This window comes from Pteropus medius, unplaced genomic scaffold (assembly GCF_902729225.1).
Source record: "Pteropus medius unplaced genomic scaffold, Ma_sr-lr_union100, whole genome shotgun sequence".
NCBI lineage: Eukaryota > Metazoa > Chordata > Mammalia > Chiroptera > Pteropodidae > Pteropus > Pteropus medius.
In genome coordinates, this window is record NW_024347791.1 from 19602808 (window position 1) to 19630789 (window position 27982).

At 37.2% G+C, this 27982-nt stretch overlaps 1 protein-coding gene across 1 annotated transcript in view; it reads right to left on the bottom strand.

The window, feature by feature from the left end:
• GRM3 (glutamate metabotropic receptor 3) overlaps nt 1–27982 on the bottom strand; it is a 208387-nt gene that overhangs the window by 89741 nt on the left and 90664 nt on the right. Inside the window, exon 2 of the mRNA XM_039878230.1 lies at nt 2145–2755. Within this exon, the coding sequence (XP_039734164.1) occupies nt 2145–2612 (468 nt within the window). The 5' untranslated portion in view covers nt 2613–2755. The remainder of the gene's footprint in view (nt 1–2144; nt 2756–27982) is intronic.

Consider the following 27982-nt stretch of genomic DNA (forward strand, 5'->3'; position numbering starts at 1 on the left):
TTCTTTGTGAGGCGTTTCCCACAAATTCTCTCAGTTTATCCTCTCAACAATTTAAAGATGGAAGCTATTTTCCTTATTTTATGGGTAAGCTAGTAAACGGAGAGGTTGGAATTCAAACCAAAGTCTTTCTGATGTCAAAATGTATACCATTTTCAATAGAACATGATAATTTTGGTTTCTTTATATTGTGGAGAGAAAGACTATATTAGCATTTGTGACTTTATCGTGATAAGGACCAGAAAATGAAATAATAAGCCAGGTCCTTTGATGATTAAGAAATGCCTTCTTCCCTTGTGAACAAGAAAAGGATTTCAGTAGCCCATATATATTTTTTTTTTCTCTAAAACAGTCTGACTTCTTTTGTGGAGTATATAGGTAATAAAAGAGTAGAATTAGATTAAATACATCTATTTGCCTGGAATAGTTTGTTAATTACTTTAGATAAATAGATATTTGCACATCTGCTGTAGAGTACTATTTACTGCACTGGGAAAAACAAAGGTTAAAAAGACATATACATAATCCTTTATTAGTGGTAATATCAGGTATAACATAAATATGACTGGCACACATCTGGTGATATTTTATTAAAACTATAACAGATGTATATATTTTTAATTCTCTCTTCTCAAAATTCTCTCCTGATCTATGTATAGAAATAGTGGCAAAATTAATATATCTTTGAGATGTGTAATATTTTCTATCTATCTAATGAAATCAAAGGGTGTTTATGAAAAACCAATTACCCTAATTACTCATAATATGAGCATGTGCTCTGAAGAAGGAAAGAAATTTGAAATAGCTCATTTAGAACAGCACAGAACTGTATGTAAAATTCTAAATGCCACAAATATGGAGTATAGAAATAAGGTTATTCCAGTGCAAATAGGACAAATTTAAGTGGTTTGTGACATATAAAGACAGCATGAGTGTAATATGGCTCCCTTTAATTATAGTAATTTGGTAGGAAGCAAAGCAAAGTATATGACTTTTAGAATCATGACCTTTTATTACTGTCACATTAGTGCTGTCACCAGCAAAAAATATATTGAACTTCAGATAACATATAGAAATCATATGGGACAGCTGAAAGAGCACAAAAGTATAAAATATCTATCTAAATTCTAGTTTTTGTGCTACCTACTAAATGGAGTTTTATGAAACCAATCTTTCTGGGGCTTGGGAATATGAGAAAGTTGAGCTAGATGATTTCTCACCTCATTTCCATCTCTAAAATTCTATGACCCTGGAAGTGAGCACTGCGAGAGTTTGAATAATATGTTCCTTCTTTCCTTAACAAAATTATGAGAGCCAATTACCAGCTTTTTATCTAATTTAAGTTGCATGTTAAATTCTTCCTTTTTTTTCTTTTTGTAGTAATTATCTGGCTTTTCCGAGTATATTTTCAGGTTTATACCATGAAAAATTGTTTATAATTTATCTCTGAGCAAAACTATGCTTTAGCAAAAATTAGTGTGAAAAATTAAATTAGAGTTTGGTGATATTGTACCTTCTTGTGATTGATTATATCAACAACTTTAAATCATTACTCCACCATATATACCCACATCTTTTGTGATATAACTTTGATGCACTCATCCTGTGGGCAAAACATATTTTCCTACTTCTTGACTCTGGGCTGAGCCCTATAAGTTGCTTTGATAATGGGATGTTAGCAGATGTGAATGCAGGTAGAAGCTTGAAAGGGGCCTATGCAGTTAAGTTTGCATTCTCTTGTTCCTCTGCCATCACTCTCAGAAGAATATGCCTGGGCTTGCTCACAGATTTCAAGGAGAAAATAAGGGACAATCTGGAGCAGAGCCACATCCAGCTGAACCCAGCCTTTTAGCTCACTCCTGCTGATGTTTGGACTTGTAAACTATAATAATAAATGATTTTTTTGTTTTAAGTCACTGAATTTTGTAGTAGGTTATGCTGCGGTAGCTATCTGATATACTTCTAAACAATTTTCATTGATAGAGGACTGTTCTGTCTATAAATCTACATTATCAAATTCCCATAGGAATGCACAATTACATTTTTAATATCATTCATTGATGAAATTATTAGGATTTATTTTCATTCCCCCAAGACATAAAATCAAAGAGATACAGCATTTTAGCAGTAGCACTGGCCAGTCTTACCTGTATGGAAACACTGCTGTAAGAGCCACCAATGACCCCTGCAATGAGCAGTGGGATATTTTCTTGAATGGCATAGGATCCATCAGGACACATATACTCAGCTTCATCCACTTTAGTCAAAGATGCCCTGACAAATTCCAATGATTGTTCTAATGCATAGGTATCTCTTGAGCATGTATCCAAAATGTGAACACCCAACTTCACTCCTGGTAGCAAGTAATTGTCTTTGTTGATTTCATCAATAGCAAACAACATGGCTTCCAGGCGTTGGATTCCTCGGTCTTCATTGATTCGCCCACATTCTTCATTTCCAGTGCCTTTTTCATTAATAGGAAATAGGCCCCCTAAAACAAGGTCACCTTCTATTTTAATCTCCCTTCTTATAAAGTTATGGTCCCCTAAAGAGAGCAAAAATCCTTTTGAAAACAAAGCTAAGGTAAGAACTTGGAGTCTTGTCAACATCTTCATGAATTCTGTTTTGTACCTCTAAGAAGTATCAACAGATGGAGTCAATGTTGTCCACTAGTCTTCCTCTCTCATTTCCAACCTGGGTCTTTGGCCTGTCCTTCAAATAATGGAGGAACAGACTAGCAGAGCCTGTCACCAAATTCCTAGAGAGATAAAAATTATATGAACAAAAATGTAAAGAAAGCAACAGTGATTACACCGATGGTCCATCCCCATTCAGACTTTTGATAAGATAATTGCTCAAATTACCATTTACTAAACACATATTGCACCATTGCACCAGGCTCTCTCCCATGGTATTCTCACCTAGTCCTTGCAATCCACTGTGATGTAGATCTTAATGGTCCTGGCTCCCAGAAATGGGCACTCAGGACTAAAGAGGTAAAGTGACTCAATACAATTTACTTAGAATGGAGGTAGTGTTCTGACTCTGGTTTTTCTAATCCCAAATTCAGTACTTTCTCTATTGGAGTAACAACTTCGTTATGAGTCTTTATCCCCTCTCTTTCAGCTAACTTTATAACCAACCCCTTTTTATATATTCTTCTCTTTCCATTCGGAAGCAAAGCAAAATACAATTGTAACTCTGTCACCATTTTTGCATTCCTACCACCACATCTCTGTCCTCCCTTCATAGATGACCTCTTTAAAAGTATAGTCTGTAGCATTGTCTCCACTTCTCATCACAGATGCTCTCAGCCCAGTGCAACCAAGATTCTGCCTCCATTGTTCCAACCAAATGGCTTGGGAAAAAGCTGCTAGTGATCTAGTTCTTAAATTCCAAAAACCCACTGTAGTCCTCATTTTATTTGACCGTAATTGAAATCTTGACTATTTTCTACCAGTTGCAACTCTAGATTTTTGTACTCACGTTTAGTTTCTAACTACATCTCAAATTTCATTGTTGAACACTCTCCACCCGTGCCCCACTCTTGGGCTAGCTCATCCAGCATTCAGTTTTAACTATCACTTAAATGACTCCTAGGTTAACTGCCTGCTAAACAGCTCTACACACACATCCCTCTGACACCTCAAGGTCTACATGTCATAAACTTTCCCTTATCTCCGTGAATGGATCTTCTCTGTACCCAGGCTCTCAAGCCAGCCAAAAACCTGCATGCTAGAGCCCTTCTCATTTCATCTTTCTAATTTTCTTTCAATTAGCCAATAAGTTCTATAGAGTCTACCTGCTTAACATCTCTTTAAGCTGTTTCTTATCTTCTATACCCACTGTGCCAGGCTCTTATTATCTCTAACAGGACATAGTAGTAGATTCCTAGAGAGTGACTGCCAACCTCCAAAGCACCTTCTGTGTGTGTGTAAATTAGGAAAAGATAACCTTCTTTAAGTATAAAACTTTAAAATGTATTGTTGTATAACCCGTATAGTATAGACGATGAGGAAAGTATGACTGCTGGTGGCTGCCTCCTCCAGCTAGTGTTAGGCAACTCCCATGTGGCCCTCACATTTAGAATTCAATGAGTGCTGGTACTGGGGTTTCCACAGTGGATTTCAGCTTAAGACAGTTTTATAAGTTGAGCTTTTTTTTTTTTTTTTACATCATACCCTAGAAAATATGCATCTTTTAGGAATCGGGCAAAGCACTGCTGTGAAGATTGTTTTTGATAGTAGGCTAGGGTCTTCTCATGGATCTTTCCAAAACCTGCTGTGGAGCCCAGTTGCATGCACACAGACCAATGGACCTATTGCTCTACTCCTTGTCACCCAACTCCCTAACACTAGAACAAACACTGGTCAACATACTCACTCTACTTTCTTACCCCCTTTTTGCCTAAATGAGATAAGCTTATAGAACATTAAGGATTAGGTGAAAAAAGTGATGACAGAGACTCCTGGAGCATTCATTTAATAGGATACAGTACGTGCTCATGTATGTGGTTGAGTGTGCTTGTCTGCTCTCCTGCTTTTGTACATAATTGTGTGTTGGTGGGGTTTTATGAAGGAGGAGGCTCTCCTGGATGCTCCTCAACTCAGTCAGGATGCCTGAAAGCCGTACCACCTGTGTGCTCTCAGAGAAGTTAGCAAATGTTAACAATCTGAGTAGTATCCTTTGGAGGAAATGCTCTGTCTAATGCATACTCTTAATTGCTGTTCAGATTAAAAGGAGATGTATATCTATATCTCCTGCCAATCTATATCAACTTCCCCTTACCTCTAGGTTGGAGAATTGACTTCTTCATTCTTCATGATCTTGTCCTTGGCTAGTTTTCAAGTCTTACTGTTCACCATGCCCATCAACATTGTCTCACTTCTGCCTTCAAACACTGTGCTTCAGCCATATTGAACTATGTTCACCTTAGTGGACACCAGGATGTTGATGACCTATTACTTCTGTTTATATTGTTCCCTTGGTGAGAAATGCCCTTCTATATCCATTTATCTGGTAAACACTAACTTATCATTTAAGACTCAATAGTTATTACCAGGAAAGTCCAGGAATTCTTTCCATCCTTCCTTTTCCAGTGAAATTATTTACTTTCTGTTTTATATTCTTGCTGAAGCTAGTTCAAAAAAATATTTGCTTTTACTATTATAATTCATATTTGTTTCCTTATCTGATAATTGGGAATAAATGAAGTGGCATAGCATTTAGGATTTTTAAGGTCTGAAGAAACAAAACTCAGCAAAAATACTGAGACAGGAACGAGCCCAATGTTCAACATTTTTGACATTTCTCGCTTCTCATGTTAGCAGTGCCCTTTAAAAACCAGCTTTCCACATGCTTTCTTTTCCTTTTGCATGGAGCAAGTGATGGCTTGTTTTCTTGAGACACACAAGTGCTCTGGGTTTTGTTTTGTTTATTTATTTAGGTGTGAACCTCAGCAGTGACGGCAGCAGCCATTGTAATGCTCAGTGTTAACCCAGAGTCTCTCTAGGAGATTTGCCACAGGGCACCTAAAAGGCTAATAATAATAATATTTTTAAAAGTTGATACTGTAGTAGAATGTTTTTTGTTTCATATCAATTCTGGTCTCTCATTGATCTTTATGCGCAATTCCCTCTGAAGCAAAATTGCCATTGAAGACAAAAGACTGTGATCGTTATCACTAATGATAAAGAAGCAAAAATTGCTCTATAAAATAATTGTTTTATGTGTGTAATAAAAGAGAATAGTGAATTAAAAGAAGGTCACCAGCACACTATTACTATTGTCTATGAAAAAATGTAGGTATCTATTGAATATGAAGTTTGACTACTCAAAGAGTAAAGATGACCTTAAAGTTTAAGAAAAGCTTAATTCTCTCTTGGGAAAATGCTCTTAGTCAAAGAAGGCTTCAAATGAAAATTATCTTACACTAAATAGTATCTATTAGTCTACCTGTTTCACAAGCAGGGGCTATGTTTTTTTTTTTTTTTTAAATCTCTGTGTCTTCAGGGCCTGGCATTGTGTCTGGAATCCAGAAGATATTCAACAAATGTTTCTTGAAGACACAATTATGTTTGCAAATGACTCTTTGCTATTTTATTTGTGGCATAGGAAATGGAAATTCAAGTAGAGAATTAGATTGCTTTATTTTATTACATACCTAATCGTCTCAAGTGCTCTTGCTTTACTATGCTCTTTGATGAAAGAACTGCCAACAGGTAGAACTACAGGAATTACCTTGTATATATGTAGGAGGAAAATATACTGCCCTTATATTTGTTAGTTGGATGGGTCCCTATAAAGCCAGTAGAGATACATCTCCAAGTTAACTTATATTTATTTCTTAAGTTTTTAGTCAAGAGAATACTCAATTAGGTATGTGGATATTATCCCATTTCAAAGCTTTGGAGATACATTCACTCATCAAATATTTATTGAATACTATGTGTGTGCTAGACCATGAGCTGGATACTCAATTATAAACAAATTAATATTATCCCTAATTCTAAATGCTTAGACATTTTGATGTAGAGAGTGATAGAAAAGCACTCATTTCTGTTTCTACCAACTATCTTTAACATTTGTGATCATCCTAAAAATAAGAATATCATGGGTCTCCTTTAACATGGCAATTGTTATGAAGTGCTTGACTCAAAAAGCAATCCATTATATATTATGTATATTATATATACTTAGAAATTAGACATACAGATCCCAAAAATACGTTGACTGACAGCAATGTCATGTAAAATATTTTTCCTGTAAGTCCTGACAGGGCATCTTTAAGTAACATTTAATATAGTTTTAGAAAATTACAAATTAAGAATCAATTAAAGTAATGTTTATGTACTGTTTTAATATTTTCTCATTTACCTTTTTCTTAAAGCAGAAATTGTAATGATTAAGATGGTAGGGCCACACATAATTTAAAAACATTTAGCATTACTTAAAATGAAATCCTAAGAAACCGAAAGAATGGGAATTTAAAATTTGACATTGAAAAATAGACAAACATGCTTAATTCAATGCAACTGTTTATCTGTGTAACAGCTTATCAGATCGTGAGAAAGTGTACCAAATACTTCTTTTCAGATTTCTTTTCATTATAAATCAACTAGCAACACATTCCCCAGATAAACAGACTCCCTACTGCAGCCATATTCGTACGCAGCTAGAGAATTGCAGTCAAAGGTCTCCATTCACGGATGATGAGTGATGTGTCAACTGTAAACAATCATGTGTAGCCTTCTCTGTAGGCTACCTGCTCACCAATGTTTTATTAATCCATGCATTAATGGACTCTCAGAGGTTTGCCTTGAATATAACCCCTGGAATATATGGGCAGAAAGCATTCTACATAGGCTAATATGTATTTTTCTTCCTCTCTTGATTTTTCTCAGGGACTTGGCATCAGAAATAAAATCCACTCTGATTCAGTGAATAAGTAGTTTATCCAGGGGAAATATAATGCCAGAAACCATGCTCACTCTTTCCTTATAAATAAACTCTTAAGTTGCTAAAGGGCTTCTGAGTGTTCAAAGCCTACATACTCAGCTGATCTGAAGAAAAGTTAGGGTTAGTGCTAACATATGCAATTTGATTATAAATTTTTCAGCTGCAAGATTATAGGCAACAAAAGACATGGCTCTTATTCTTAAACTGCTATTTTAAATTGGATAAACAGAGACTGTAATGATGCTGGCATTTTTAATAGCAGGACGTATCATTACACAATTCTAATTCCTTTACTCTTGCTAGGGAACAAAGGTCTTTTTTATCCAGAAGCCTTTAAGAAATTATCAGTGGCCGACTATTTCAAACTTAATCATTTTGATCAGATTTAGCTTAAAATTTCTACTCCTTAGTAGCCTTCTGCATCACTCTACTTGTAAGAGGGTCTCTTCATTTGCTGCATTCCTATGTAGTTTGTTTTATATTTATCATGGTAATCATATTTTGCTTTATACTTATTTGCATAGTTTTTTTATAATTGAAACTTAATAATAATAAAAATGGTTCATTCTTCCCCATTAAAGTATAAGTTACTGTATATATAAACAATTCCTTACATGTTGTTGTATTTTCCACAGTGGCTCACATACAGTTGTCAAATGTTAGTTAAATTATAAATTCCAAGCTGCATGTAAGTTCTTCAGAGATCGGTCATAAGAATTAGAAATTCCACTCAGAGAATAGCAATAAAGAAATTCAGCTCAAATAGCTCTGATCTTTCCTTTGACTATAAATTGCTGATTTTTAAGGAAAAAAAATATAAAGTAAAATTGGAAAAGTTGAGAGCGCTTGAAGAAATTAGAAAGATGAAAACATACACTATTCATCTGAGAGAGATTAGAAGGAATGGAAAGCTGCATACCAAATAACAGGTTAAGTTCCTTGAAAGTATGAATGACAAGGCAGAAATGTGGCAGCCAGGCCTCTGTATTATTTCAAGTTAGGAAGGAGAGTTCTGCTTTCTCTCAAATTTCTCTAGTTTGAGGAAGTTTGAAATTCCTCAATGTATATAAAATTTCAAATAACCAAAAAATTAGTTCAAGTAGTGGGAATGAATTGATCAGATCCTTCCTGATGAGACAGTTTTACTCATAGAGAAGTTAAAAGAAGCCCAAGATTCATCAGTGACTACATTGAGGAGGGGGGCACTGCTTATTTCAATGATGGAGCCAGAAAGGGGTGTTGATGATGCCAAAAGGAGAAATGCTCACTTCACTGGTTGGCTTTGGACACCTCCCCTCCCCCCGCCCCCTCTCCCCACCTCACAAAGTCATATCTCCTATTTCCTCTATCTTCTGAATTTAGAGGAAAAGGTTTTTATGAGGTAGGCAAACAGATTTATAATTCCATTAAACTTTGAACCTTAGGATGATTGCTAGTAATTTGCTTTTAATCAATAATATTAACTTGGTTGGATCATTTACTATAGAATAAATGAAAGATTTATTCACTACTCTTTAAAGTAAATTTTTATTTTTCTAAACGACAAAGTGCCAGTATTTCTCTTTCTCTCTCTCTCTTTCTGTGTGTGTGTTTGTGTGTATGTGTTGCCATCTCAGCTGTTTATTTCATCCTCATTTCCTACCCTCATTACAAAGCCTTGGAACTGGAGCCTTCCCAAACTCCCTGTGGTTTACCTTTGTCCTTTTCCTCTTAGAAGCTGCCAACTCTAATAGAACTTACAGGTTTGTCAGCATGAACAGAGAGTGAGGAAACTGGGTTTGTCAAAAGCTTTCCCTTTAGCTCTGAACACAGTGGTAATGGAGAAGAAAGGGAGGGATACTGTTCACAGGAGAACATTTTTACCTGTTGGCAATACGATCCATTAAGTGGCTATTATTAATAATGTCCTGTGTGTACATAGTCCTTTCTCTTGAATAATGTCATTGTTTTGCACAATGAACTAACTCTTACTGCTTCCTGGTGAGAAAGAATTACATTATATATTACTGGAGGGAGGGAGGCAGGGAGGGAGGGAGGAAGGGAAAGAGAGAGAGGGAGAGAGAGAGAGAGAGAGAGAGAGAGAGAGAGAGAAAGAGAGAGAGAGAGAGAGAGAGAGAGAGATGCAAATTGTTCAAGGTAGAGTGAGAAGTAAATATAGAATTAGGATTTAAGAAGACTTTTATCATTATTGCCCAATCAATCTTACAAAAAGCAACACATATCATACGTGTTTCTATAAAAATATCACCCCCATCTCTCTAGTTTCCCTCAGTATATAAATGATAAAATGTTTGAAACAGCACCATCTTTACCTAGTGCCAAATGAAGTCTTTAGAATATCTATAGCTGGCTTCTGTTTCTGGCCAAGTTATAATAACTGGTACTGGACTTGCCTTACTCCTTAAAATAGCTATAAAACTGGACAAAACATAAAAGGCAAACTATGACTCTTTAGAGAAAGAATCCCATGAAGGAAGCCCCATGGTTACCCTATGAATTCCCCAACATTCTTTATGGAGGTACTTTTCTGCCAGGAGGCAATGGCAGTCTACTTGACTTCAATAGGCAGAGATTAGAGTTCTTGGATTCTAAGTGGTTACAATTTGTGGGGCAGGGAGCTGTATGGAAATGATGAGCATAAGGGGTAGCCTGAATTTTCTCTTGTAGTTTGATTAACATCCATTTGTTTTCTGAAAACCATATCACAGGTTTCAATTGGGAACCAACACATATGTTTACAAGGTGAAGTGAATCCATTCCTGGTTTGAGAGGTAAATGCCTCATGACACACATGACTAACCAGAATGTGATGTGTCCCTGACCACAGCAGTTGGTTCTCTGGGATGAGCCTGTGACCAAATCATTGCCAACCAGGGCTAATTTGAGAACATTTTTTGCAACCACTAGGAGAAAAGCATCCTATTTCTGTTAGAGTGACTTAGAAAGATGGGTATAAGCCTGAAACTATTGGCAGCCATCTTATCCCCATGAGGCAAGAGCCTGTCTGAGATGCAGAGCAAAGAGACAGAGAAATAGTGAAACCTGACAATATTATATATGATATTTAATTAAGCTAAAATTTCCCAGTTATTTGAGATAATAAACTCTTCTTTTTCCCTGTCAGTTTAAAATCTGTTTTATGTCACTTGTCACTAATGATTTCTGAAAAGAAATCCTGCTCTTTTTCCCATTTGCTTTCCCTAAAGATTCTAGCATTCATTGAGCACCTGCTCTGTGCTAGAGACTATGAGTAATATTCTACATAGATTGTTTATTTCATTCTGTAACTTTCCTCCTACCCAAACATGCCCTTCTCCAGATGTCTGGCATTGTCCTGAATCTCAGATGGCCCCAGGGCTCATGGTGGCTCCCACTGTGTTACCCTATTTATGATGGTTTTTCCTAGAAATGCAACTATTCCAAAGTCATTTCTTCCCTCATACTCTTATCAGAATTCTCATTTTCTCAATTCTCTTACTTATTACAAATGAAACGATTTGTTTTATTAAACCATCTGTTTTTAGCACATTAATGCAAGTTAATTTGTTACCCATTTATGGATGGACAAATTTTTAAATAGGCCAAAATATTGGCTTACGAGAAAAGAAATATTTTTAATCATAAAATTTTAGATACCTCAGTGTACAGAAAAGGAAGTATCAGGGCCTAACTGATATTCTTCAAGTTATGGCACTTATGAACTCCATACTCAAATAGAAACAACTTGTATATATCAGACACTGTGAGACTGGGCTTAGAATAATTGCCATCAAATAGGCAATTAAATGCCACTGATAAGTTATTTCTAGCTCTTGTAGTCAATGACATGACTTTAAAACATTTTTCTTTTCAGTTCTGTTTTGTTGAAAATTTTTGGGAAAATTATTTGTATACTTCAGTTGGCTGGTATGAGCTCTGAAGAGCCATATATATATATTTCTTTCTAAGTACATTTAGTAATGTCACATTGATAGCTTCAAATTTGCCACAATGGGAATATTTATATTGGAGAAATCAGCGAACATTAATAACCAGTCCCCTCAGAAGTCCTATATGTCTAGTTGTTAAACATTGACCAGCACACCACTGGTGGTAAATTTAACAATGTTGTCTTAAAATCTATTCCTAGAGAATCAAATTGAAAGAGCCTGGGAAAGCAAAATAGCATAATGCTTTAGATCAGTGTTTTTCTTTCCTTATTTTAAATAATTTTTTAATTTTTCCATTATAGTTGACATACAATATTTAATTAGTTTCAGGTGTACAACACTGTAATCAGCCACCCATGTGACTTATGAAGTGATCACCCCGATAAATCTAGTATCCATCCGACACTATACATACTTATTATAATAACATTGACTATATTTCCCATGCTATGCTTTACATCTCTACAACAATTTTGCAACTACCAATTTATACTTAATCTTTCCCCCCTTTTCACTTATTCTTCCAAATCCCTTGCTACCTGGTAACCATCAAAATGTTATCTGTATCTATGAGTCTGTTTCTGTTTTCTTTGTTTATTTTGTTATTTAGATTCCACATGTAAATGAAATCATATGGCATTTGTCTTTCTCTGTCTGACCTACTCCACTGAGCACAATAGCCTGTAGGTCCATTCATGTTGTTGCTTATGGCAAGATTTCATTCATTGCTATGGCTCAGTAATATTCCTTTTATATATATGCCACCTCTTCCTTATCCATTCATCCATGAATGAACACCCAGGTTTCTTGGCTGTTGTAAATAATACAGCAATGAACATGTAGATGCATATGTCCCTTTGAAAGGTTTCTTTGGATAAATATACAGAAGTGGGATTACTGAGTCCTTTTTTGTCTCTTGTTATAGCCTTTGTTTTAAAGTTTATTTTGTCTAGTATAAGTATTACTGCCCCAGCTTTTCTTTTTCATTTTTATTTTCATGAAATATTTTTCTATTTCTTTACTTTCAGTCTGTGTGTGTCTTTTGATTTGAGTGAGTCTCTTGTAGGCAGCATATGTGAGTCTTGTTTTCTTATCCATTCAGCCATCCCATGAGTTGATTAGAACATTTAATCTTTTTACATTGAAAGTAATTGTTGAAAGATATGTAGTTATTGTCATTTTATTATTTATATTTTTGTTCTCTCTCTCTCTCTTTCTTCTTCTTCTTAAAGAAGACCCTCTAACATTTCTTACAATACTGGTTTGGTAGTGATGAACTCCTTTAGCTTTTTCTTGTCTGGGAAGCTCTTTATCTGTCCTTTGGTTCTAAATGATAGAGTAATCTTGGTTGTAGTTCCTTGATTTTTATCACTTTGAATATTTTATGCCAATCCCTTCTTGCCTGAAAAGTTTCTGTTGAGAAATAAGCTGACAGGCTTATGGGAGCTCCCTTGTAGGTAACTGACTGCTTTTCTCTTGCTGCTTTTAAGATTCTCTCTTTGTCTTTAAGCTTTGACATTTTAATTGAGATGTGTCTTGGTGTGGATCTTCAGGTTATCTTGTTTGGGATACTCTGTACTTTCCGGGCTTGCATGTCTCTTTCCTTCGGTAGCTAGGGAAGTTTTTCATCATTGTTTCTTCAAATAGATTTTCAATACATTGTTCTCTCTCTTCTCCTTATGGTACCCCAATGATGCAAATGCTTGATATTGTCCCAGAAGCCCTTAAACTATCATCATCTTTTGGGGGGGAATTCTTTTTTCTCATTACTGTTCTGATTGAGTGTTTTCTGTTACCTTATCTTCTAAATCGCTGATTCCATCCTCTGCTTCATCTAATCTACTATTGATTCCCTCTAATGTATTCTTCATTTCAGTTATTATATTCTTTATTTCTGACTGTCTCTTTCTTATGTCTTCTATCTCTATTTTTATGTTTCGTATCTCTTTGTTGAAGTTCTCACTGAGATCATTGAACATCCTTAGAACCAGCACTTTGAACTCTGCATCTGGTAGACTGCTTGTCTCCATTTTATGGTTCTTTTTATGGAGTTTTGTTCTGTTCTTTCATTTGAGACATGTTTCTTTGTCTCCTCATTTTGGCTGCCTCCTTGTATTTGTTTCTATGTATTAGGTAGGTCTGCTATGTCTCTCAGTCTTAGTAGAGTTGCCTTATGTAGTAGGTTCCTGTGGGACTCAGTGGTGCAGTCTCCCTGGTCACCTCAGCCAGGTGCTCCAGGTGTGTTCCTTGGGGGGTTTGTGTGTGCCTTCCTGTTGTAGTTGAGTCTTGGCTCTTTGCACAGCAATGGCAGGGACTGACCCTCAGGGTGATTGGTTGTGAAGACTGGCCATGACTACAGTGGAGTTGCTGCTGTGCAAGGGCTGACCCTACAAAGCAGGATATACTTTAGCAGGGGTTTCGTGCCTTCCCAGTCTGCCCTTTTGGTATGCTGTCTGTGGAGGCATCTGAGTGGTGCTCTGGCTAGGTTGGAAGACTGGTCACTGAGTATGCTGCCCTGGGGAGGGACCTTGCCCCAAGCCAAGTTCAGCTGCAGCCTGTGCCCTGCCTGAGGTTACCTGGCATGAGCCACAAAGCAATCTGCAGATGGCTGCCACGCGTGCTGGCTTGGAGGTACCTGGGAGAGGCCAAGGTTCTATTTGAGGCTGGCTGCCACAATGTTGGGCTTGGGGCAGCTCAGAAAGAGGTGTGGAGCATGCCAAGGCCAAATGCTACTTGTTTGGGGTTTGTGAACCTTTGAGAGATTTTAGGAAAGTCTGTAGCATGAGTCAAGACAGGCTGTTTGTATGGAAAAGCCACTGGAAATGTTTTGGGTTGGGCAGGGTCTCAGGGAATCACCAGAGTAGGGTGAATGGTCTTAGCCAGGTTAATGGAGACTCAGAAATGGTGGCCACCTGCATCTGCATGTGGCCACAATGGAACAATGACCTCTGCCAGTGCTTCTGTCTGAGAGAAAGCTGCCCCTGCAGCCCTCACCCTGAAGCCAGACAATTCAGTTCCTCCCCGTATGTCCCTGGTGCCTCTCAAGCTGCCGCCCCAGCACTGAAGCTCAGAGCGAGTGAGTCTATCAGGAAATTAAATTCTTGTGCGGGACTTTTAGGAGGAGCTTTTGGGACTCCAGCAGAACTTTGTCTCTCTCAGGCACAATCCCTTCTGGTTTTCATAGCCAGAGTTGTGAGGACTTCTCTTCCTGTCACTAGAATCTTGGGCTGGGGAATCTGGAGTGAGACTGGGACCCCTTGCTCCTCAGGCAGGCACCCCTGCAGCCAACATATTCTTCCCAATTTTTAACTGCCACATGTGGGTGTGGGACCAACCTTTTCAGCATCTCAGCCCATCCTACCAGTCTTGACATGGTTCCTTCTGTATATCCTTAGTTATAGGACTTCTGTTCAGCTAGACTTTAAGCAATTCTCAGTGATGGTTGTTCTGTAATTTAGTTGTAATTTTGATGTGGTTGTGAGAGGATGCAAGCACAGCACTTACCTACTTCTCCATCTTGACTGGAAAGAAATCAGTGTTTTTCTAATTGCAGAGCATAAACTATTTGTGTGTCATGAAATACATTAGTGAATTGTAATGAGTAACTTAAAAGGAAATAGGAGAGTTTAAAATACAGTAGAAAATATCAAAACACTGATCTAAGGCATGTAGTAAAGATTAATATTATTTTCTAAAACTTTTTGGTAGGATGTATTTATGCATGTATGAGTGTATATTTTGAGTGACAATGTAAAATAATTTCTTACTGAATCATGGCAAAATTTTTTTGAAAGTTTGAAAGTCACTGTTTACAATGTAGGCTCTCTGGTCAAAAAAATGTTTAAATCTACTTCATGACCTTGGCATATGGTTACCTATCTGTGCCTCATTTTGCATGTGTATAAAATGGAGATAATCTCATGGGGTTGGTTTTAGTATTAAATGAAATAATTAATATGTAACTTTAGCTTAATAAGTGTTAGCCACTATTTGAATTCTTGATAGTGAGTAGAATTTGCCAATGGCTCCAGTGAAATTGGGGGGTATTCTGGACTCTCCATATAACCACCTATAGTCTAAAGCCACTGTTGTTCCAAGATTGGAAAACTTTAACTACCTAGTGTTTGTTTCCTCATTTAGTGAACAGAACCACCTGATGCTAATCCTCCAGCATCCTGCCTTTCTCCTGGCTGATTTTTAAGAGTCTTGTGATCTTGGGGAATTGCTTGCTGTCTGAATGATGAAAGGTGAGACCTTATGTCTTAGATGTCCAGTAAATTCTGGTGTTTATGGGTGCTAAATTTCATAAAATACCAAGAGAAAATGGAAAGTGATCACTCAAGGAAAAGAAACAAGGTGCTCACAGCAAATTGATTTATTATGTTTCTTTAGAAAAACATATTTATATTCCTGCTCCCTTGATCTTTTCCTGTCATACTGGGTTTTATTGGGAGGGGGCTGGGCACCTCTTATTCTGAGTCAGTCTGGACTAGGACATTAAATGACTCCTCTGCTAAGAGCAGCATATTTTCTAAGATACTTCCAGCCAAATTGTCTTAATTTTTATTATCCCATTTCATTAGGGGCCTCCGCTACAGAGGTTTTGGGCCCTTGTGGCTGTAATAATTATTTGTGTTTAAATTTTATGGCAACTACTGTGCCTGTGCCAACAAGTTTGGGCTGTCTTCTGCCTTCTTATCCAATCCCTGCATGTGTTTCCAGGAGAATTGATTCCCTTGTCTTAGTACACATCCAAATGTGGGAAGCTCCTAACATATAGCTTCTGGAATAGCTACAACATTGAAGCTATATTGACAATATAGATTGTCAACTGGCAAGACTAACATGCCTCTTGTATAGCTTGAAACTTTGAACTGGTTCTGATTTTATTTGTGTTTTTAAAAAGACCAAGAATAACACAAAGCTCTCATATAACACAGCCTCAAGGTGTGCTTTCTTTTCTTTGTATTGCACCCAAGTTATCAGTATGAAATTATGGCACTCCAGAGTTAAAGGCCCATTTCCCCAGGCAATAAAGGGAGGCCTGTGAGAGACAAAAGAGTGCCTCCTCTATGAAACTGCTTATATAAAACCCAAAACCAAGCAACAGTAATCTATGGTGTTGGAAGTCAGTATAGATTTCATTCTTGGGGATGTGGGAAGTGAGTGACTGGAAGGAAGCACGGGAGTGCTTCTTGAGTACTGATAACGTTCTCCTAATTAATCTGGATTCTTATTTCATGGGAGGAAATTTTAGTTTGTGAAAATTCATCAAATTATACAATTATGATGTATGCATATTACACTTCAGTGAAATTTTAAAATGAAAAAAACCAGGCTAAAATGAAAAAGAATGACTAGTGCAGCTGTGTATTTTTTTAAATGGTTTTATATGACAAATTGGCCATGGGGGTATTGACATAAACTTGCAACTGTGGGCTTGTTGAAGTCATTAACCCTGTTGAAAGAATCCCTTAACACCTGGTGAGCGGCCCTGGTGTAAAATGAGGCGCCTTACATCATTGTGAATGAGTGAGGAGCCAGGCAGAGCCTCCTCCTCATTATAATAGGAAGCTAGCCACTTTGTTTTCCTTCCTGTATCTAAGCAGAAACCAGGAATCTGAGTGTAAACGACAACATGCATGCAGTCTGACAGTCAGTACCTGCGACCTAACAGCTCAGGCTGGGCATAGAAAGGTGCAAAGTGATCTCTAGTCAGAGGGGCCGAACTTCAGGCCCATTCTCAAGTGAGGCAACTGCTACTTTCACGGTTTGAGTTCTGAAAGTGAATGGAATTAATCTTTGGCTTTATGACATTCAATTGTTCAAGAAATTCTGTACAATAATTTTTAAGAAACCACATTGTATCTATGATGTGCCAGGCCCCCAACCTTATGTTCTAAGGATACAAGGATGAGTGGGACAGTAATCCTGCTAAATACAGTGAAAAAAGGGTTTCTTGAGACTATGTTACTATTAAAAGCTAAATATAAAGTGTAACCAAAATTTATTTTGGCAGAGCACTCCAATGTGAAAAACCTGACAAAGACCAAAAGACTCCTCCCTTATTGTGATAATTGTTTGTTTTTACCACACAGGTTGGGATAAATCACTATTTCAAGATAGGGCGAGCAAATCATTATGACAGAGTTCCATGGACTGCAGATACCACTGCTCTTTTCAGATATGTTTTTTCCCGCTGCCCTTTGGGATGCCTGGTCCATTTTGGATAACTGGGAAACTGATGCCCACGGAGGATAACTGATGGCCCAAGATCAAAATGTTATCTCCCTCATGCTCCATATTTCTGGTTACAATGGACTCTCATATTTAAAAAGTTCACAAATCATTTTTTGCAAAGTGGATTTGAATTATCTTTCCTATCGCAATCTTATGTACACAATTTTTCTCTAAGCTCAAGCTTTTATCAAATCCTGGTTGTTGTTGTAATTACAATAGCTCCAAATTTGTCTTTCTTCTCTCTGTTGCTACCGTTAGATAACATCAATCTTCTATTGATCTTTGCTTCTGACTGCTTCAGCCTTCTTCTATTTGGACTTCACACACCTTTCTTCCTTTCACTTGAGTCTATTCAAGATACTACTCTAAACTTCTTTACCTGTGGTCGCTTGAACAGATTCAAAGATCTGTCACTCTAAATTTAGTCTTAGCATCACCAGTTTCAATCACTTTACCCATTCACTTCTTTTCTCTTCTCCTTTACAGCCCATTTTCTTTAGCTCCTAGGAAACACAAAGATAATATTTTATGCTTTCTCTTTTCATTCTTAACTCAGTATATTTTTCTAAGTTTGAACAAGTTAATTCATGAGTTAGCTCGTGGGAGTACAACATTTGATCTGTCCAAGTTGTATTTAATGGAGAACACTTCTGTTGCATGTTTGGCCATAGTCTGTACTGCAAAAGTATGCCATTGGCCATAAAGTAAACTGTGGTACACATACCCAACAAGCTTTGCTCAAACTGGTTATCATAACTAAACTTGTGAGTACCAGCAGATCTGTGTAGGTTAGTATGCTCTTTCCTTGTGAGGGAGAATGGGGTGCCAGGCAACACATAGCAGGAATGCAACAAATATTTGTTTACTAAATAAATGTTTTCTCCATTGTTTTAAACTTTGCAGTAAATCCTAGTTTTCTTTTTCACTAGATCCTTCATTCCTGAATGAAGAAAATAATGAACATTTTTGAATTCACATGCAAAATGGTTTACGTGTTCTCATTTACTCCTCTTAAGATTTCTGTTGTACATAGATGAGTAAAACGGGCTTAGGAGCAAAAGTACTACTTGCTCAGGACTCTTCATGTACTGAATAGATCTATCTGATTCCCAATTCTCTGGTCTTTCTTTTATTATTCCCTGCCTTTGGGAATTGTGTTTGAACATCTCGGAGGACTCCAAAAGGCAGATAAGTAAAGCATGACATGTAAGTCACCTTCAGTGTCTTGTCTTTCTGGTGCTTTGCTTTCCTCGCACACATTTGTGTTAATTCCTACAGTATTGTTGCCTCAAAAATATTTTATCTTGTCTACACATGTTCCAATTTAATATCAGGAGACCCTTTCCTCGAGGTCATGACACTTGGAAATGATCCTAACGAGGGAGAGGACCTTTGAACATGAATTTGTTTCCACAGTTGGCATACATTAGCTGTCTCATCAGGACCATCTTTGGAGCCAACTCCATCCACTGTCCAGATGTTCTTCATCTGACACTTACAAGACATTTACACCTTGCTGTTTAGCATACATATGCAGTAATAACCTTGGAGAATTTCAAAAGCCCTGAACTGCAATTACTGTGAAATCGTAGGCCAAAATACCCCAGTGGTGTGGATGTGGAACTATCCAAGCATCCCCTCCACAGCCTACTAGTGACCTATTTCACAATAGGAGAGCTGCCATTTTATAGGATCTGTGGTGGGACACACAGATGTTACCCAAAGGATGGTATTTCACATGACATCCAGAGGAAAACTGAATACTCAAGGGAAAGCAGATTTGGTTTAAAAATCATTTATTTATTAAGTAGAAAACTGGCAGTGGTTATAAGAATTAGAAAATGAGCTCTGATTATTATTTTTTTTGCTGACGAATATTACCTTTTATTTTAGTTAAAACTGCACAAAGAATGAGCATATCGATTTCCTTAAATATTACTGATATTGCATGAACTTTACATGAAATCTCCTGCTGAAATGTTAGCATCTTGATTGTGTTTAATGATGTACAAGTGTTGATTGAAACAAATTCTTAAATATTTGCCCTCTAACACTCTTCTGGAATATGTTATTAGAGCTGTGGAGGCTTGACAAATGAGATGGCAAGAACGGTGACACTATCTTCGAACTGGAGGAGCCAAAGGAGAAGATAAAGGTTCTTTTTGGAGCCGGTTTAACAACAGGAGCTTAGTTTTATGAAAATCTTCATGGTGTACCTCTTAATACATCCGTTCTATTGCTCCTTTCTCCAAACAGCCACTATCTTCTGCATCACAATAAAATGTATGTTCTTGTTTTTACAATCTGAATATTCATAGATTATAAAATGTGTTAGTAGGAAAGTCTTAGAGATTATCCAGTCTGCCCCTTGATGCTCTCAATGTTCATATGAAGAGTCGGATTCGGATGGGGTAAGGTGCTCCCTATATTAGGATCTCACTTTAAAATTTATTTAAGGGCTTCTGGCTCGGATGAAATCTAGTCTGCATGTGGTGCATATTTGGGAACACCTGTGGATGTAACACAAAATAACACACTATGCTTGGTTCTTCAAATATATGTTCTTCTTCTAGATAGAGATCTATTACTTTCCCCCAAGTGATTTGGAATTCCTGCTGACATTTTCCTTCCATTAGCCGATACTGTCTTTTCCCAAGGGGACAATTAGGTAAAGAAAGAGTCAGAGATACTGGCGTGGGTGAGCCCAAGCAGAAAAAGGTATTCTATTGTTTAATCACAGGGACTGATGGCAACCAGCTGTAGGAAACATAAAATGTGTGCTGGCCACATGCTGTTGCTCTGAGAACAATGGTGAAAAAGTGAAAGGTTAAAACAAAAGCAAAAAGCAAGATAATAGGTGTATTCACAGGCTGTTTCCTGCCAGGTGAAGCAAAAAAGAAAGAGCATTTCCCTGAGAAAGGCAACTACTTCAATCTACTGAGCTTATGAAAAAAAGGAAAAGTTAACCACAGGGCGTCAGGAAAAACAACAGTAGAGAGGACCTAACTACAAATGCTAAGTGTTCCTCTCACAAATGTTAGCTCCAGGCTGTGCTGTTTAGTGGGGTGTGAAATCACAATTAACAGAGCAAGGGTTCTGTAAGTGAGCCGAGGCAGCTTCAGATTACATTCTGCTATTAACTGCATTTAGAACAACCACATTGAACAACTCCATGTTTATTGGACTGTGATATGGTCTTGAAGAAATTAATAAACACGGTTGATTATAGTTGCACTTACTGTGTTGGTATTTTAGATCTTAACCACTTAGGATGTTTCCCAGTGTGGGATGCAGAAGCAGGAAATGAGTAGAGTTAATGCAACTAGAGCTGTAGGAACCAAGGTATTCCAATTGAGTCTTCCTGTCTGATTTTCATTTATCTATTTGAGGACTTCTGTTGAGATTATACCTGGACTCCACTGAATGTGGTTTAGGCTAAAACTCTTTGAAACCTAATGGTCTAGACAAATGAATGAGAGCTCAGAGAACACACCTAATCTATAAGGAAGGAAGAAGCTTTGATATATGTAGGTTAAAGATTTTACATATCACAACTGCCCCTGTAAAAGCCTTTTTATGAAATAAAATAGAAAATGTGGCCTAAAATATAAAAAATAAATCCCCTGTCAATTTTCTTCTCCTAAGATAATGGCTTTGAAATCCTTTTTTTGCCCTTAAGATATTAGAAGATTCATTATCATTTCTTTTTCGATACATATTAGTGAGAGTTTAGAAATTGTAACAGAGCATGTTTTAAGAATAAAATGTTTCATTTAGTGTACTGACACTTAGTTAAGCTGATTTGTTAGCTAACTTTTCATCACTTGGCTCAAGGGTGCCCTGCTTAAATTTTTCTCAGGGTAATTGATTGTGTAATGGAATCATGGACACTTGTATGTGGAAGTGAACTTATAAACTGTCTCTTCCGACTGTGAAGGTCCAGAGCAGTGGTTGACCTAGTCATATATTTGGTTTGGCTTCCCAATGGTAGGGAAGCCAAATGGCCCATCCTGCCATTTGTTCTCATTTGTCCACCTCTCTCTCCCTGAGGATGGAACACAAACGGATTAATCATAAAATAAAGATTGGTGAGCCAGATGAAGAAAACATTATAAAAATATAATCAAGAACTCAATATTATTGAAAGATATTTAATGTTTGATGCCTACCTATAAGAAGGTTTTTATTTTTGGCAACCTTAGAAGAAAAGGAAGAAAGGACAAAAAAGGGAAAAGAAAAACACTTATTAAGGGCCTACTTTATTTTAAGCATGGGACTAGACATATGCATATAGTTCTAATTTGGTCCTCTCCGTCATTCATTTATTTACACTAATATTAATCAGCATACTTACATGCCAGGCACAGAAGATACAGAAATGAATGGGATAGACATTGTCTTTGTCCTCAGTGAGCTCACTTCATTGGGTTGATATTTGTCTTTGACTTTACACATAAAAAGTTCTTGTGCTTTTGTGAAGCTATAGATTTCATTTAGAAACTCTGAAAATGTGTCTCTTCTTTTAAAAATGCCTCCTAGTCATAAATATATATAAAAATGGGTATATATACATTTTACTATAAAGATGATATAGAATATTTCATCCAAAATTTTCTCACTGTAAAGGTCCAGTTTCTTAGTCTTCCAAGTTCTTAGCAAGCAGCTCTGCAGGAAGGCATTTGTGTCATGTTGAAATAGAGAGGCCAGTTGACTTCTCCAAAGTCACAGAGGTGGCAGTAAGCTCTGGATCCAAGGTGTTTGCTGATGTCCAGGCCAGATTTCTAGTTATACTGTTTTCACCTTCTTGATGGTTTGGTCATATTTTCTGGTGTCCAAGTTTCCAGGTTTGGAGGATGGTGTTCTAAACCTAGGCCTGCCTTTTCCAAGGTGGGCCAGTGCTGCCGTGAAAGAGGACTCTCTCCTTATCCTTGGGTCAATGCCCCACTCTACCCCAACAGTATGTTGTGAATAATTAGAGAAAGCATACCTCCCACTGCCTTCAGGGAGTTTGGGCACACCTGCCAAGTCGAATACACTTTATCTCAGTCAAGCATTGCTTGCCCCTCTTCTATGGCCAAATGCCCAGACATTTTGCTGTTGTCGAACTAAGCCAACTGGAGAAGAAAATGACCCAAATGCCAGCCCTAGGAGAGTTATGAGATCTAAGGGAATTTTCCATAAGGTAAAATATGCAAATGAGAAAGTCCGGTTTTTCTTCTTATCATAAATCAGCCTTATCACATTGGCCATGAAGTGCCGAGACAGGCAGTGCACCCACATTTGGCAGCAAAGGGAACCAACATAGGCAGTTGGCTAGGAGCCCAAGGGCCTGGGCATGAGGAATAAGCAGAACCCATTTCTGTTTCAGCTGGTCACCATTCCATATGCTTCCAAGAGTTTCTTTGTATCTCTTGTAAGGCTTATTATATTCTGTGTGGTAGAGAATCTTTCTCTGCCCTTGTTCTGGTCCCCTGCTGGACTTCCTTCATAGCATATTCAGCTCCTTATTTATCTGTTCCAGAATATTGACACACATAGTAGATGTTTGACTCTTACCTCTGAAATGGTAATGCTCATCCACACCCTCATGTTGCAAATATGGGAACTAGAAGCTTCTCTGATGCCTTAGTAGAAACCCATGGCAAGTTGTCTGTTCGGAAATCTTTGTAACTCCTGATTCTGATCCTCATGCTCCTATGGGCAATATTTCTTCTTGGTGGGGAGTCCTTCATGGTCTCCTTTGCAGAGCAGAATCAACAACATAGCTCTCTACGATTTTTTTTTTCAGGGCCCCAGAATGTCTGGGAGAGATATCAATATTACATTAGGCTGCTACAGAGGGTAAGAGTTTCTGGCACAGCACATCTGTTATTTCATTCCTTGAAGAAAAGCTATAGCATTCTCTAACATGGTGCTTGGGTCAGCCTTAGCCACAAGCATTCTCATAATGAAGGATGTGAGTTGTGCTGCTTGTGAAGCACAGAGGGACAGTGCTCATAATGGGCAGTGGTCATGGGGCTTTTTGTAGTGGACTTATAGGAAGAAGAGCTAGATTGGGATGCTGACATTGCCAAGCTACTTTAGGATTTTAAAGCAGTTTTCTCATCTGTAAGATAATGCTAATCACACCTTGCAATGTTGTTTGTGAACTTAAATGAGATATGCTCATAGATGTCCTGTGTAAATTATAAAGAAAACTTACAATGGAATATCTTATTATCATTGTCTTTGCCAGCTCCCTTTTTGAGGAATTCCATGTAAAAGTGGTTTGGGTCAGACTTGAAATTAATCAGTGAATTAGTGTATATATGACGGATTTGGGGAATGTGCTGAATACTTCCCTCTATCCCACAGAGATCCTAGTCCCCAGCTTCTTACTAGGCCTACAACCCTACTACTAGATTTATTCCTTATACCCACAAGTCTCTTACTGTAATATAAATTCCACTGGCAAGAGTATATCACAATTTTTTTTCAATCAATAAAGGACATTTTACATGGCCAGGGGCGAAAAGTTGCTATAAAATTTCTAAAAACAAACATTGTCAACCTTCTAATTTGCCCTATTCACAAGGATGAGTTGGGGTCAGGGTTGCAGATTAAATTTCAGAATAAGAACAATAAATGTAGCTTCAAAGGAAAAGAAATATGAGATGTGAACACTGTTTTTGATAGAGAAGAATAAAGAACCATAAAATCTCTACAAATTCTCCCCACTTGAGTGTAGTTTTTTGAGTTTTTGTTTGTATATTTGTTTTGTTTTGTTTTCTGGTTTTTCAAAGAATTGCTTTCCTGAGTCACTTAGGGTATCTCTGTGTGTGGCTAGGGAGAGGATACATTACAGATAGTGGTATTATGGGATTTAGCTCCCACTTTTCCAATTTCTATCAAAAGTTCTTATTCCAGGCCCAAAGCAGGGAATTTTATTTGAATCTTTCTGTTGCTTACATTTTCCATTACCTGACATTAAATATATACTGAGGGACTACTAAATTATTTATATTTTTGCATAAAACATATGATGTTATATAATGTTCATCTTCAAAATGATGAAGGCATGTAGCATGACGTAGGGAGAAGAAGCCTTGCTTTGTAGTCAGACAGACTTGGATTTTAATCATGGTTCTATGATTAATCTATGGTTCTATTTGACTTCAAGTAAGTTATTTAACATTTCTGAGCTTCAGTCTCCTCATATGTAAAGTGGGGATAATAATATTGACCTCTGATTGTTCTTGTGAAATTTAAGTAAGAAAATACATTCAAAATGTTTGTCTTGTAGTAAATATGCCAAAGTGCTCTCATTGTCCTTTTATAATTCACAGTTGTAGAAATGGTGAGAAGTCACAGAGAATAGAACTGAGTTCTTTAGACCTACAGAATGCTTTCCCAAAAGTGCTTTGCAAAGCTCACCTTGATTCACAATATACGTGTCTTACTGAGGTGGAATTCTTTTTTGCTCCAAGAAATCTTTGCTCAAAACCTTTCAGTGACTCAATTTCTGATTTAAGCATGTCAAACTCTTCTGTCTGATTTTCAAGTTCTTTTATAATCTTGTATACTGTACTTATCCAGCCCAATTTTGTACTATCCTCTACTATTCTTCCTCATACATCTACTTTATTCATTGATATGGCAGATTGTATTTTCCAAATATATTTCTGATCCCACACATTCTTCCAGTACCTTGCCACTCTCACTTCAACAAGCGTGGCCCATTTTCCATCCTCTCGAATCTGGGTAGGACTTTGTGATTTCCTCGTGAATTGGATGAAGTGGAAGCACCAGCTTCTGTGTGACCTAATGATTAGGTTGTAAGACATATTAAAGCTTTCTGCTCCAGCTGCTTTCTCTTTCTAGAGAACACATTTGGAGCCCAGACACCTTGCTGTGAAGAAACTAAGCAGCCACATGGAAAGGCCATGTGTAAGAGTCCAGCCAGCAGCACTTAGCTGAGGTCCCAGCAGACATGCAGTACTAACCACTAGACATTTGTGAACAAATCCTTAGACAATTCCAGGCTCCAGACTTGACCCGCCCCAGATATAATGAGTGGAGGAGAGATGAGTTGTCTCCCCAAAACTCTGCTTAAATTGCAGATTCATGAGAAAAATCAATGTTATCATTTTCAGCCATTAAGTTTTGGGGTGGTTCGTTATACAATAGATAACTGGAACAACTGGGAATACTGCTTCCCATTTTCACTTAAAGTTTTGTTGGGGTAAAAGCCATATCTTCTCTATCCTTTACTTGGAGGACAAATCAAAACTGGGTACACAATATACACGACAAAAATAGTCCTTAGAGATCACCTAATCCTGTAATTTTAAAACATTTCAGAGTTTAATTTTTTGAAAAGAGATATCCTGGGCCCTATGTCTTGTAATTCTGATGAAAACGATCTGGGATAGTGCTCAGAAATATAGTCAAAGACCTTCTGACAAGTATCGAGATTTGGAAACCATTGATACAGTTTACTTTTCTAACCTTAAAGTTGTAGAACTAGGCACAGAAGCAGGAATTAGCTTGTCTTAGGTAGCAAAGTGAATGAGCAGTGTGGCAGGTGGAGCTCAACTCTTCCGTCTCTCACAATGGCTCAGCTTTGAAAACTCCTTTGTTCATAGGTGACCCAAATAGTAGGTTAGGGATATTAACTTACTTCCTGCACCACTGGCTCTTCAGAGTAACCGTACAGTACATTTATCTCTGCCCCATAAAACAGACTATTTTTTTTTCAAGTGAATAAAATGTTTCTACGCTTTCACAAGGTGTGTCTGTGAAAGAGCTTAGGAAAATACCACAGGAGGGGGGAAATGGTGGAATAGAAATGACTGTTTTTTCTTTGCCTGACTGCCAAGGTCAATCCCCATACACATATATGTTTCTTCCTTCACTTGTCTGCAAAGGTTGAATTAGACATGAACTGTACAGGTTGATCTCTCTCTCCAGCTGACATGCTCACAATGTGATAAAGATTAGAGCACCACAGGGAAAAATGGATGAGGTAAAAACCATTTCCGTCACTCTGGGAGGAAGATGACAGATCAATCAAGGCAAGTTCTGGATGAATGAAGTCAATGAGTTGTAAGTCCTTGCAAAAGACTTCTTTCTGCTTTTCCAAGTCTTCAGCCTGTTATAGATTGATTTCTGAAATGATCCAAGAGTTTTTATGTGTCTTGCTTCTCCAAAATCACTCAGCATACCTCTGCTATAATTTGACTTTCAAATTCTGAATTATTTTTCGAAAATTTCTTAGGCACTTTTTTTTTCTTTCAGTTGAGTTTGGAGTTACAAACTTTCCTCTGAAACTTGATTGTGAATAGGCAAAGAGATTTATCTTTTTATTCTAGTTAGATCTTATTTTATGTTTTTCATTGGCAATAGAACTTGCTTTGAAATTTTTTCTTATGTCAAAAATGCTTTTTGAATGGATTTGGTTGCCATTTTTGAACCAAGGGAGTATTGCTGTGAGATATTTTATCTCATCTGCTCCCCAGTCTTGATTACTTAGGTTAAAAGAACTTGAGTTACCCTAGAAAGAGTTACTCTAAGAGTTACTTTCTTCTCCTTAAAGTGGAAGCTGGAATGATGGAATGGTCATCAGATCTCATTAACTACCTTCCCTGTTATTACTTCACAATTGGGAATTTTTCTCCCCACCCACCTGCCAGTTTTTAAAGTTTCTCATTTATATTTGGTTAACTATTCTACCTGATTTATATTTAGTTGTGTTTTCTCCTGATTTGTTAATTTTCTCATTTACATTTGGTTTGCTTAAATTTGATTATCCCTGTGGGCATTTTCTTGATGTTTCTATGTTTTGTTTTTGATACTAATTTGAACTTTGAATAATAATACCTAATATTTTTAAATGCTCACAATTATGTCAGGCACTTTTTATAAATACAAGCATTATTTTTGTTTAATTCTCACAATATTCTAGTGACCCAGATGATATTATTATTCCCATTTTAGAGATGAGGAAACTGAAGAAAGAAATGAGGATATGTAAATTGCCAAAGAATACAAAACTGATAGAAGGGCTTAACCATTTACTATCATGCCCTAGGTAATAAATTTACTTTTCCTATTTCCCGTGTGTGCTTTTGGCTTTGATTTTTACCTTAGTTAATGTTCAAAAGGTGCATTGAGGTTGTCGTATTCAATAGTTATTAGAATCACCTGTAAGTCTTGTTAAAACACAAATTGCCAGGCTCCACCCACAGAGTTTCTATTTAAGGAGACCTGGAGTGGGCTTGAGAATTTGCATTTCAACAAGTTCTCAGATTGTGTGGATGCTGCTGGTCCAGGACAGCCCTTTGAGAACCACTGGTTTAGTTCATTCCCTCCAAGTAAAG